This window comes from Porites lutea, chromosome 6, assembly GCF_958299795.1.
Source record: "Porites lutea chromosome 6, jaPorLute2.1, whole genome shotgun sequence".
In the NCBI taxonomy this organism is placed as follows: domain Eukaryota; kingdom Metazoa; phylum Cnidaria; class Anthozoa; order Scleractinia; family Poritidae; genus Porites; species Porites lutea.
In genome coordinates, this window is record NC_133206.1 from 33,370,678 (window position 1) to 33,383,366 (window position 12,689).

At 37.9% G+C, this 12,689-nt stretch overlaps 1 protein-coding gene across 2 annotated transcripts in view; it reads left to right on the forward strand.

Annotated features, from left to right (window-relative positions):
• Nucleotides 1-7,067: 7,067 nt before the first annotated feature.
• Nucleotides 7,068-12,689, forward strand: part of LOC140940271 (follicle-stimulating hormone receptor-like) — a 28,074-nt gene continuing 22,452 nt past the window's right edge. Inside the window, exons 1-2 of one of the 2 annotated variants that reach the window (XM_073389194.1) lie at nt 7,068-7,338; nt 8,519-8,590. In XM_073389194.1, the coding sequence (XP_073245295.1) occupies nt 7,136-7,338; nt 8,519-8,590 (275 nt within the window). In that variant the 5' untranslated portion in view covers nt 7,068-7,135. The remainder of the gene's footprint in view (nt 7,339-8,518; nt 8,591-12,689) is intronic. The other variant, XM_073389193.1, reaches the window with a different exon arrangement.

A 12,689-nucleotide genomic window follows, 5' to 3' on the forward strand; every position in this document is an offset into this window, starting at 1 on the left:
AATACAACTATTCAGTATGGTAATTTGCAAGTATCGAAACTTCTTTGTGGGTAGTTGCGACAGACCACCATCGCCGAGTTCTCTTTTTCACTTTTGCATGTGCTTGAAAGTGATCATGTGCTCTCTGATCGGATTTATATGAATTAGGATGGTTAAACCGAGATATTCGATTAGAGAATTGCCATATCAGAAACCTCATGCAAGTTGTTCCCTCACTGACGAAGGTGGGTGGCTGCTCAGTCCTGCAAGCTCCTAGGCGAAGCAGCACTCTAATCTTTTAGCCTGTGTACAGCCGCCCCCTCCCCTGAGAAAATATTTTTTCTCAGGGGAGGGGGCGGCTGTACACAGGCTATAATCTTTGGGTGCTCCTGCCAATATATATATATATATGCTTGTCTCGATGATTTTGGGAAAGTATGTCCAGCGGTGTCATCATAATTTCAAATTGTATTTTTTTAAAAAACACCCTTATTGCGTCATTCTAACTGCGCTAAGTTTCGGGCTCCTGGTTTCACTCATTGTGGCGCACGCAAAGAGTTTGAAATTATTTTTCGTGTGGCTAATTTGGCCACGTGAGCGGTGAAGCCGGGAGGAGATTGGGGCGGGAGCCGCTCACTGGGAACTGTAAAGAACTGAGAAAAACAGCCAACATTTCGCGACACCGTGAAATGTCGGCCGTTTTCCCACGCTACTAAACTGTTAGCTTCGCAGGCTAGACGCCGCTCGGTTCTCCCTCTCTTTTGCACACACCAGTGTATGTTTTCCGCCCTTTTCCTCACTAATATTATTTAGCAAAGTTCTAACGAAGGGATCAATGCGATATCTCAGCAAAATGTTGCTGGTATGCATTTATATGCTAAATTTTAGATCAGAGAAAATCAATGCAGCAATGTCTCTTGTTTAAGAAAAAAATATGATACCACAAGCAATATGTTTTTAGTACCGATTCTCTTTTCGACAGCTGGGTGGCTAAAAGAAGAAGAATGGTGCCGATCCCCCTCTCTCTCAGCCGGTGGCTTAATTACAGAGGAGTCAGAGGGTGAGGTCGCACGTCGGCGCATTTTGCCGCCGCTTCTGTGTTTGTTTGGTTTCGCGCACGTCAAACCAACTGTGGCACATTATGATATAAATTTCTTAACTTTTGTTGATTTGGTGAGCAATACGTCTAGCGCATTGATAAATGCTCAACCTCGGGACGGATTTAACTGCAGGTGATTCAAGATCGAAATTAAAGTTTTATTGTGGTGAAGCCCCTATAAATGGAACCATTGACGGCTGAAGTCTCCAATAGCAAATTTAATTAGTAAATTAGGATTAAGGCCCAGCTGGTCTGTACTAAATTTAAATCTAAATTCATCACTGATTGTCAGTTTTTGAAAATCCAATTTATTCTTAATATCTTAAAATATCTTTTTTTTGAGTGATTTCTGGTAGGGGGCTACTGAAAGCGCAAGATTTCAACCAATGATCTTCAATCCCCAATCTCTGAATAGCGAGTAGAATTTAAGTTCTTCTCAGTAACTTCAGTATATTATGAAGCTGTTTAATTCTCTCATTGGAAAATTAATAAAATTTTTAGTGGAAAGAGTGAAAGAATTCACATTACCAAAAATAGAAGTCTTCAGTATTATACATATTCTTCTCATTGACACTTTAACAAAAAATGTCTGGAGAACAGTGTATTAAAAAATATGAATATTGATGTTAAGGTTTTAGGTTACAAAGAACTCCTTCTAAACCTGATACAAGCAAGAAACAGCGTTATCAGGTCAGCTTTCTTTAAGACTACTTTTGCAAAGGGGTCTACGTGCTTTTATTATTTCTATTGAAGGCTATTCCAGTAGTCAAATGAATGTCTAAATTAAATAAATATTAATGGACACTTTTTTGGGGAGATTCCTTTTCAATACTGCACCTTAAAAGTTTACCAAAGCAGGCATAATTTGGCAGACCGCTTCAAATCCACCCTTAGATATGAAAGTTGAACTTTTTTATCGTCTTGCTAATAACCAGAAACAAAATATTATGACTAGAGTTGCTATTATTCATATTTTCATGCCGTTCTAGCGTGCTTCGCAGCACGTGACTGGTCTGGGAAGTGTAGTTTTTTTTAAAATTGACTTATTAACTTAATGAAAGGTTCCTAGACATTTCCTAAACAAGCCCTCAGTTGAGCTGCCAAAGCTATTTTCTGCTTACTGTCTAGACAACATCGAGAAAAGCTGTCCAAAATTTTATGTCAAATAAAATAATGAAGCTTTGTTTGCAAATTCATCCTTTTTTTGAGCCATAACAATGAAGCTAAAGAAATAGATCAAAGTCCTTAAAGACTAGCTAATTATAGAAAAAAACTTATCTAGTAAGCAGCAGAAACTACAACACTGACAGTTAATCATAGTAATATTCAATTTATCATTAGCTCTTATAATTAATTACTTTTTTCTCACACTTCGTATACGTGATATCTTATTTTTTGTTATAATTTTAGTTCAAGTTTAGTACTATTCTAACTATTCAGTGCTGCCCTCTTTCATTAAATTGTATATTATCGGCATTATTATTATTATTACTTTCTTCTTTAACTTTATACCATAATACAACATAATAGCCAAGCCCATTATTCTTAGGCAAAAATGGAGACATGAATAACAAAACAGCAAAGAGAAAAGCGACTTGAGTTTTCCCGATCTTTCGGACGGACAAGCCGTCCTTCTTCGGGGGATTTAATGAAGAATCGGAAAGTCGTTACAAGGTCTTACAATTCAAATATTCTTAGGGCCCAGAAGCAAGGGAGGATAGAGCTTCATCCTCTCTTGGGTAGAAGTCTATTTGAGTGTCTTTCTTCGGATCGATGTAAGTAGTGTGATCTTCTTTTTATGTTACCCGTGATCTGTTGGATATATTTCTCCAATCCTTTCTTTATTAGTCCCCTATCACTACTGGAATTGTTGTAGCTTTCATTCCCTACATTCGTTCAATCACTAGTTCGAGGTCTTTATATTTTGACAGTTTTTCAGTTACGTTATTATTATTATTATTATTATTATTATTATTATTGTTATAAAGGAGCCCATGGGTAAGAAAAGCTAGCTTCATTGGCAGCATATCGATATTCATGGTGCTAACGAGAAAACTGGATATGGTAATATCTAAACGTCCTCTTCTGGTTATTTTGGCAACAAAAGAAAAAAACTATTCGATACACGTAAAGCTATTATTTACAAATAAAAACGTTATGATATAGTCAGATAAAACTGAACCAACAGTATTCCTGGAATAAGCACCCGGGCGCTTATTTAAAATTTTGGCTGAAAGGATGAGCGCGGCGTATCTTAGTCTCATTATACAGTTTCACACAGAGTTATCAATAAAGTAGCAATAAAAGAGGTTTTCTTTGTATCCCGACTATTTAAGAGAGTGATGGGGAAAGTCAAGGGAGTGCTTATTCGATGCGCTTGTTTCACGCCTTGGGGGGTGGGCTGTAATTCGGGGAAGGGCGCTTATTCGAGGAATACGGTATCTTTAATTGCATGGAGCTTATGGATATCCCTTCTAATTATTTGGCTGCCCCACCGTCAATCTTATTTTGTTGCATCCACTCATTCAGTTCCGATATAGGCTCTCGCAGATTCTGATTAGCAGACAAATAAAAAATGCAGGAGTAAAACTATAAAATTCAAGAACCAGATACAGTACGCACAGGGGAAGTGTTCAGGAGAAAGTTTTGGTGCACAGTGATTCACTAGCGTTCTCCGTAGAGGCTCCTGGTGGCAGAAAGATGCCGCAAATCCCAATTTCCAGGCTTGAAAAGCTTTTGTTAGACCTCAGCATCCGAATTAAAATGCCATTTTCCGGAGGAAACATTCATGGTCAAATCCGAGTTCCATTGACTCAACAAAATTCCAATTATATTCTATTTTACCCCTTAAGCCGATTAGGAACATCTGAAAGAAAAGAGCTTTCTTGGAAGATGGCTGAATTGGCTGATATATTGATGAACTTTAAGCACCGTCTTTCCTCCATCAAAATGCTCTTTCACAGTGTTGTGGTTCACAATGCCTTGTGCTTTTGTTGTTTCAGTGAGCATTTCGTACTTTGTGTCGATTGTTTTTTAACAAAGCTAGCTAAAAACAACAAATTTGTTTCTTAAAAACAGTTTTAAAGTACGCAGGGCATGATACCGGGAACCAGTGCGCGCAAGCTTCCTACCTTTATTTCGTTAACGCATCAGATCTCTTGGGAAGGAAATAAGAACCCATTTTTTTCTGGACCAATTTTAGGCATCCAATCTTCCCTTTTTAAAACCACAGTTCCCCAAGAGACTCGGACGAAAATATGCCCAGCTGCATGGATCGCTGTTTCCGGCCAAACAGGTTTGCGTTCAGACAAAAATAGACTCAGCCAGGCTTTAAGTATCTTATTTACTCGGAGGCAAAGCCGTGGCGGATCCAGAGGAGGGGCCCGGGGGGCCCGCCCCCCCTTATTTTTACACCAAACTAGGGCCCGAAGGGCTGAAAAAAGTTTTTTGGAGACCGCCGGCCCGCCCCCCCCCCCCCCCCCTCCCCTTATTTGAATGTCTAGATCCGTTACTGCACAGGTGCCAATTTCGAGACTTGTTAACCTCACATGGGCAGTCTTACTAAACCTGGTGGAACATCAGTGCCCCCGATCAGTGTTACATTCGAAGAGATGGTTTTACTAGAAGAAGTTACTGAAAGGTTAGGGACATCTGTCATTTTGTTCTGTAAAGAAAAATAAAAGGGCCAACAGATGCATTGTATGGTTCTGAAAAAGTCAAAAAAACTTCCTGGTTTAGTGACTTATTCAAGAACAGTGCATTTACAGCAGTTAAAAGCGACTAGCGTTCACGAAGTTTGTGAATGGGATAAATGGTCACAAAATGGTAAGGGTTGGACTTGCCCCAGGGTATTTCATAGTTAAAATAGACTACGTGTAGTTCGTAGAACCATAACAACCGTTGAGTCACTGTTCAGCTTATTTACTACAGGGGGTACAAGGGGTACCTATTCTGTTAAAAATGGTCTCCAAATGGTAAGGAGTGGACTTTGAGGCGGAACCTTCCCATATATATAAAACTCGTTTCGCTTGCTCTACTATCCCCGAGGAAAAATGGGGACTATTCGTAGTCTAACTTCCCAAGGGTATTGCATAGTTCGGTAGATGTAGTTCGAACGAAGAACCATAAAAACCGTTAAGTCACCGTTCAGCTTCGCCGTTATCGCAGACGAGGAAATCCACTCATCGAAATACCGAAATTTGAGTCGGTGGAAAATACTTTCGTTGGTGAGTTCTACCAGTGCAGTGTCAGGTTCTAATCTGAGCAGTCGTCATTCGCCAGTAAGAAATATAACGGCCGGAGTAATCTAAGTAATCGGAGCAATCAACATCTGTAAACCTGAAGAAGCGGCTGGTATGGCCAGCCGAAATATTGTTATGAAAAAACAATACCCGTTGTTCTGATGAGCTTTGCAGTAGTCTTTGGACTTCTCGTTTTTGGTTCTTAATATTTTGGCTGATTCGATCTCTTTTGTAGATGTCCAACGTTTATAACCAGCAGGATCTTCGTCCACTGTTTTTGTAGTTATTTTAATTCCTTTATTACGGAGTAATCTAGCTCTTTACCTCAACAATTGTAAGACAATGTAGGATAGGAAGTTGAGTATAAAAATAACGAATCAACGAACTCATTTCCTTTAAAACACGTGAATACCCGATAGAGTCAAGATCAGATATTTGAAAGTTTTTGCGTATTTCAATCTTTTCAGTAATGTATCGTTTAAAACTTAACGGCTTTTGAATAAATAACTTAACAACAAAACGTGAATAAAATCGGGCCTGATCGAAGCTAATGCAGATAGATAAGATAAGATCATGAGCGGTATCATTTACTGTGGTCATATGAAATCATATGAAAGGCTTTAGTCGTTGCACGTTCGGGCAAAAAGGGTTCCTTGTTTTGGAGACCATTTTCCTTAGGGCGGTTTACAGAACTCCTCTAAGCCAACGTATCACACTACTCAAGACTGGAAAAGAAAAAGAATAAGCTGCTCTTCGTCAAGAATAAATCAACAAAATGCTTTTACTTAAAGTTCTCAGAAGGCTATTAATAGCGAAGAATATGCTATAATTGTCAAACTGCTGGTTTGACACTCATCAAATATGTCACCCACCCTGGATGATACCATGCATTATGTCGCCACAAACGTTATTTTTAGTTCATTTTGTTTATACTACTAAATATTGACTTATTTGTCCAACAATAAGATAAACAATTACGAATACATTTCCTTGGATATATCAACAGCGTTGAACTCTTTTTTAATGGTCATATATCGAATTGCCTTGAATACACTATAAGAAACCTTCATTAATGATACGATTTGATTAATTTGATTAATAGAGGGATTTTCAATAAGTATGTCAAAAACGAGTTTGCGTGTCCACTATAATTATAAAAGACTCCTCTTGTAAGGGGGTACTCTTCCGCAATACTTTTCTTAATCAGACGGCAGGCAAATTTCTTTACTCAAAAATCAATCACTTAAATTGAGGCATTATTATTATTATCCAACCAGGTCACAAAAAAATCTTGTTTTGTAAAATCAGTTTTTCGTACCAAAACAATACCCATTCTCTTTTGGCCGTGTTTGTACACTGCTCATAACGCAGTCTCCTATATCCCCCCTACCCCCTACCCCCTTCCCCCCTCCCCCGAGGTATTGTGTTTTTCCAGTCAGTAATAAAAATAAGGAGTGGTCTGTGGTGTCTGTGGTTATTAAAATAGTGATATTTTTAGATAATGATTTCCAGGCAGTAATCAGTACTGCATATGCATTCAGCCTCCTAAAGGAGCTTACACAATGATAAGAATTTGAAAGCTGACGAAAAATCTCAGAAAGAAATAGTCTGGCATCTTCCTTGGCCGTAATTACGTTTAACGCAGAAATAACAGATGCTGCCAGCCGCAGTCATCCGGATGACTTTGGCAATTCATCTCTCGCTCTGTCTCTAAATATAGCAGTTGTTTTGATTGGCATAAGAAACTTGACACATCAAGAATAGTATCAAGTGGCAATAAACCCAGTCATGAGAGAATAGCGAGTACAGTTTGAGCATGGCTATGTTGTGGACATTAATCGCAGTATATTTTGCGCTTATAATCAACATAGAGAGAACGCAGTGCTGGGGATTTTCTCCTATACACGGCAAGTGCGGACCATGTGTGTGCTGGCGAACCAAAAGCGAGGTGAAAGCCAATTGTGCAAGACGCAATCTAACCGCTATCCCAGATGAAATTCCCGACAATGTTACTGACTTGTAAGTTGTATTTCCTTTTCTAAGTTGGTTATTATATTGCTGGGAATAGCTAGACATTGAATAATAATAAGATTGCTTGGCGTAAATGGCGTTATTTTTACGAAGTTTGTTTGAAAGGCTATCGTCTCTCAATCAAAATTCGGAGGTGTCAAGGACAGTTAAAAATAGCTAGATTTCTTCCTTTGATCACGTACTCAATGTGATTTACTTCTGGATCGTCTTTGCACCCTTGGTTTAAAAGCAAAATGCTGTAGAACTTGCTATAACTCTTAACTCTTCCTTCCCTTCAAACATTCAACCGTGCGATTGAAACCTTAATCGAACGCGGTCAGTGAGTTCAAACTGGAGAGCAAGCCTTTTCACAGTTATCTCTCAAAAGATGGTTGGGTGTCTATCAGAGATCTAATCGTTTTCAAGTGTTTCCCTCAATCTTCACAGTAGCTCAGTTTTGCTGTTGATTTTTAAAATCAATTAGACGCAATACCATCTAAATTGTTCTAAGTCGGGCCTAACTCTTTTATCCAAGGATATCTGGTGCTAAGGGTAGCTAGTCATGATGACTAGGACAGTCCTAAATGCTTTGATGTTTCAAGCTTGGAGCTGTGTTCAGTTTACTTTGGTATTTCTATAAAACATGGAGTTCGCCTTTATCTCCAACCTCTGTGGGTAAAAAATAAAAAACGAAAACAAAATCGAAAATTATACAACGGCGCAGACTATATTGCTATATGGATGAGATAGCTGGTCTCCATATTAAAGAACCAATGGCTTCGGGACTGTATCATTGTGTTTAAAAAACTACGAAAGTTGTTTGATATATGGTGTATAGGACGTCTGGATTTGAAGAGCCTTGCCAACGGCTAGTGGTTTCAGAAGTCAAACATTGTTCTTGGAACAACAAAGGTCGGAAGAAACATTTTGGAGGATATTTTTTGCTGGTAGGGGGCCGAAATGTATCGCAGAAAAAAGGAAAAGAATTTTTCGTTGTAGATCCATTAAATTACAAACGTTTTTGCCTAAAATCGTGTGGAATATCAACAGTTAGGAGCTAAAATGGGTTAAGGTCATCACTTCATTTGTCTTGGTATGTAATAAATTTACTCTACGCTCACTTTAGCTTGTCACAGTGCAATACTACCTGTTTATTCTGCTAATCCTTACTGCATATTATCCATTTCAGGGATTTGAGTGACAACATGATAGATGAACTTACGGAATCTGCATTTGCTAACTTTACCAGTCTTACTACACTGTAAGTGCGCAAGCTCTGTTTATCATAGCTTTATTAAGAGGATCTGTGCAATTGTTTCTAAGATGTATATTGCAACCGAAGTGCTTTATTGCTTTCGCGGGGCAAATGGCAGTATTTCCCACGTGTTCCGTGATAACCCGTTTGTACAAGAAAATTGTGCGATCTATGTAAACAATCATCCAATTTAGATTTTATTCTTTTGTTTATATTAGCACTCCCAAAACGCCATGGATCATTTGTGCCATTTTTGTGTTCGGTATTCAAATCTTTTTTGTGTGTTGCCGCAATTTTCCTAGTATTTCCTTTCTTCAGTGTTGAAGATATAAATTTCAGGATATCTTGCTGAGCCCAGAGTGAAACAGGATAGCTCTGGGGTCAAGCGAACTGCAAAAATTGTTGGAGTTTTCTGATGCTAAATAAATGGCTAAAGCTTGACGACTCCAACATCTGGTACTACAAACATCACATAGAAAACCAACAAAGAGTCCTTCTACGATTCGGTCTCTAAGGGATTATCCTCAAAAAGCCATGACCTTCACAAAGACACGTTGTCTTCAGTTAATACCTGTTTAATTTTAGATTCCTGATGTTGTTTTTAGAGCTTAAAATTTGTTTGCGTCTCGAGCACTGTTTTAATTGGACACTGCTTTGAGAAAACCAAACAGAAACAGCCCAAGAGAAAACAAATTGTTCCCCTTAAATATCCGTTATCCTCTGTTTAAGTTTGTACGAGTTTATTGTGCTTATCCATAGTTTTGCTTGGCCTTTTAATCTGTCAGACCCAAATTAAATGAAGTTCATTGAGGTTATTCAGTGAATTTAATACTTCATGCAAACTGGCACCCTTCATTTTGTTTATCAGTTATAAGTATAAGTCGGGGGTAAGGTTAAAACAGAAAGGAAACGTGTAGATAGGTCACTTTATATCGAAACTCGGAGACAGAACAACGTTTTCTTTGACAGGTTCATTTTACAGTGTTGTACGGACGATTTCGTAGCTTAACCTTAGTTTTACGAAAATCGAGGACAGATCTTTGGCAATGATGAAAGCAAGGGTGATTAATGAATTTAACGATTTCCTTTTCATAGACCTAGGGAAACTAGTTTAGTAAACACCTTGTTTTCTTTTCAAGGGCTGCCTTAGATACTAACATGTGTTAAAAATTTCTTTTTCAAAAGAGCATTGGTTCATTTTGTTATCTTTTTGTAGTAACTAACAATTCCTATCTTGGATTCACAAGCAGACACTGTGGCTGCAATAAATGACACCGGTTTTTTCAATATGTCCCAAAATGGGATAAGCTCTTTGAAAGATAGCACCAAACATTTTTGTTCCTCACGTCCTCAGGAAATAGATCAACCCACATATCACCTAACTTTTTGGCTGTTTAACCCGGCACCTTTCAGCTCAGTTTCCTATTATATACTAAGAACTCAGGCACTTAACTTAAAAGGCAAATTAGCACTAGCCTGGATCCCCCTGTTCAGGCGGCATCATAGTAAAAAACACTTCTCTGCGTTTTGATGAACAAACCTGAAGTATTCAACAGACAGACTCGATTCAAAGGGCCAAGATTTTATCCATAGTCGTAATCATAGATATAAACAGCCTGACAGATAAATATACTAACACCAGGAAAGCGTTGGTGGGCAGTTTTTATTTGGACCTCCCTTTATAACGGCAGCTCAGGACACAGAAAATAAATATATGTCCACACTCTAATACTCTCTTAGAAAATACAGCATACAGTATTTTTGTGTTAGTCAGTTTTAGATGTGACCACCGCTCGACACATCTTAGCTTTTTTGTTCGCAAAAGGCGTACTGTAATTTTTTTTTTTTTTTCGTGCGCGAGTTTAGTGGTCAAATTCGAACAAATCTATGTGTCTTCAAATGCCTTATCATTCCCTTCCATTTTATAGACAAACAGAGAAAGAGTTACTAGGTTGAGGTTTTACTGAAATAACTGTTGTAAACTCTTCACAACAGCACCACCGCCAGCGAATGTTTTGTAAAAGGTGGACTTTTTGAAGATCATTTAAGAGCTCTGTGCCGCTATCACTCGAGTCAAAAGTCAGCGCTTTTCAGTGAATGGACGAGTCTGATAGTCCGGGGGAGATCAGAAGATGATCATTGGATTCGAAATGGGTTGTACCACAGGAAAAAGCTTCTAACGGGCTTTCATCTGTTCATTGCAATAGCCACACCTCGTGATATCATACAGGGTCAAAAAGTAGGCTGAAAAGACCAACACAGGAAGGAAGGGGTACACCGCGCACATATTCTAAAATAAGTGACACAGAGATAATGTTTTTTCTTTTGTGCTTTTCAAACCGCAAAAACTCCCATGACTCAAAGGCCGAAGTTTAATTTTGCGCGCGTAATTGTTGTAAAGTTTGTGGTTTGTAATCCGGAAACATAAACTCCCTTTTTGTCTCTGTTTTGATTGCAATAAGCATATACAAGAAAGTCTACCGTAACATCAATTATAACCACGAAACTATTCAGGTTCTTTTTGTAAGGGTGTTTTAACACTGTAAGATACCACTGAAAACGCTTTTCAGTTTTTTTTTTTTTGCAGTTCTGGAGTTTTTCATCTGGTAAATTTACTTAAGTACTTGAAGATAATAAGCCTAATATTTTGCTCATTGAAATATATAGAAACACATAAAAGAAGTGCTTATGCCTAACAGATTTCAGTATTAGGGTTGGAATTTTTTTACCGATTTCTGTTTAATTGTTCTGGGATGTCATTTCCTTTATCGCCCGGCCCCAAACCAAACGTACCCTATTTTTGCTAAACGCTTTAAGGTTAATCTGCTGTCGTTCTTATAGCTTGTAGCGTATACAAAAACAAGTTCTTCCAAAGATTTCGCACGCAATCCGCGTCAACCATGGGGGTCGAGGGACCAGAAGCTTCGCTGGACTTTTCTGATGTCAATTGTCAGAAATTACGAGGTCGCTTCCTGTTAAACAAAACAAGCCTAAGGTCTTAGAAGATTATTTAAACGGAACTCCAACACGAAAACACACTGGGACAATTGCTAGTTAAGGTTAAAGACTCCGACCTTGATATTTATCGGCGTAGTTTGTGGTCTCGCGGCATTAAAAGTTCTTCTTTTTCAAACCTCGCCAGTTATCAAAAAATCCTGCGTTTTTTAGAAGAAAAAGAAAGAAATGAAAAATGAAATGAAATGAAAAAAAGAAAAAATACGTAGATGGCATTGGAAAAATATCTTGCTAAAAGAAAATTTATGCACGACTTTTAGTCTCTAAAAAGAATCTGGCATGCTGAAAATAGTCTTCCAACTTTTTTAAAATAAAAAATGATATTTTCCATTCCTCACGAAACACAGATCTGTAAGGCAAACAATCTACGGAAATCAGAGCTTTGTCCATTCAATAACTTCTGTTGAAAGAGATAATCTTGTTACGTGAAGTCATCAGCTTTTATCATTGAGTCATTTCATATGACTAAAGCTGTAAGAGGAAAGATTCTCAATCATAACAGAAAAAGTGTTTGTTTGAAAATTCCTCGGTAGCTGATTGAAGGAAAAAATTTTAGTCTAGACTTCGTTTTGAAGACATGAAAAATATTCACAGTTTTTGGGTGTGGTTCGTTAAGAAAGTACTAGAACTGAAAATTTTTACTAATTCTAAATCAATCTGTGATTAACAAATTGTCCTAAAACTTGCCAGGGAAGGCAATTGATTAAAAATAATCAAGCCAATAAAAACTGACAACAAGAATGACTAGGCAAATTAGGCGCCTGTCTTAATAAGATCAGATCGGTTAAAATTGATGCGTAAAGTTATCACACGGTGATACAAAAATATTGTTTGCCCGGACGTGCGCTTGGCGCGACAAACACGACTTATATTTTTAATCTAAATTTATGATCGCAGTTGGAAATAAATAAGCATTTTTTGTGCCAAACCTTAAAAATTTTTGTCACTCCGAAATAGGTAATTAAAACACTTTACATAGTTTTTATGTTGAAAGTTGCTTAGATGGTTTAATTAAAAGAAATGGGCATATGTGAATTTAGGCCCATTGCTTTGTACTTTCTGAGAAGGTAGTAGTCGCTATGGGCATTGG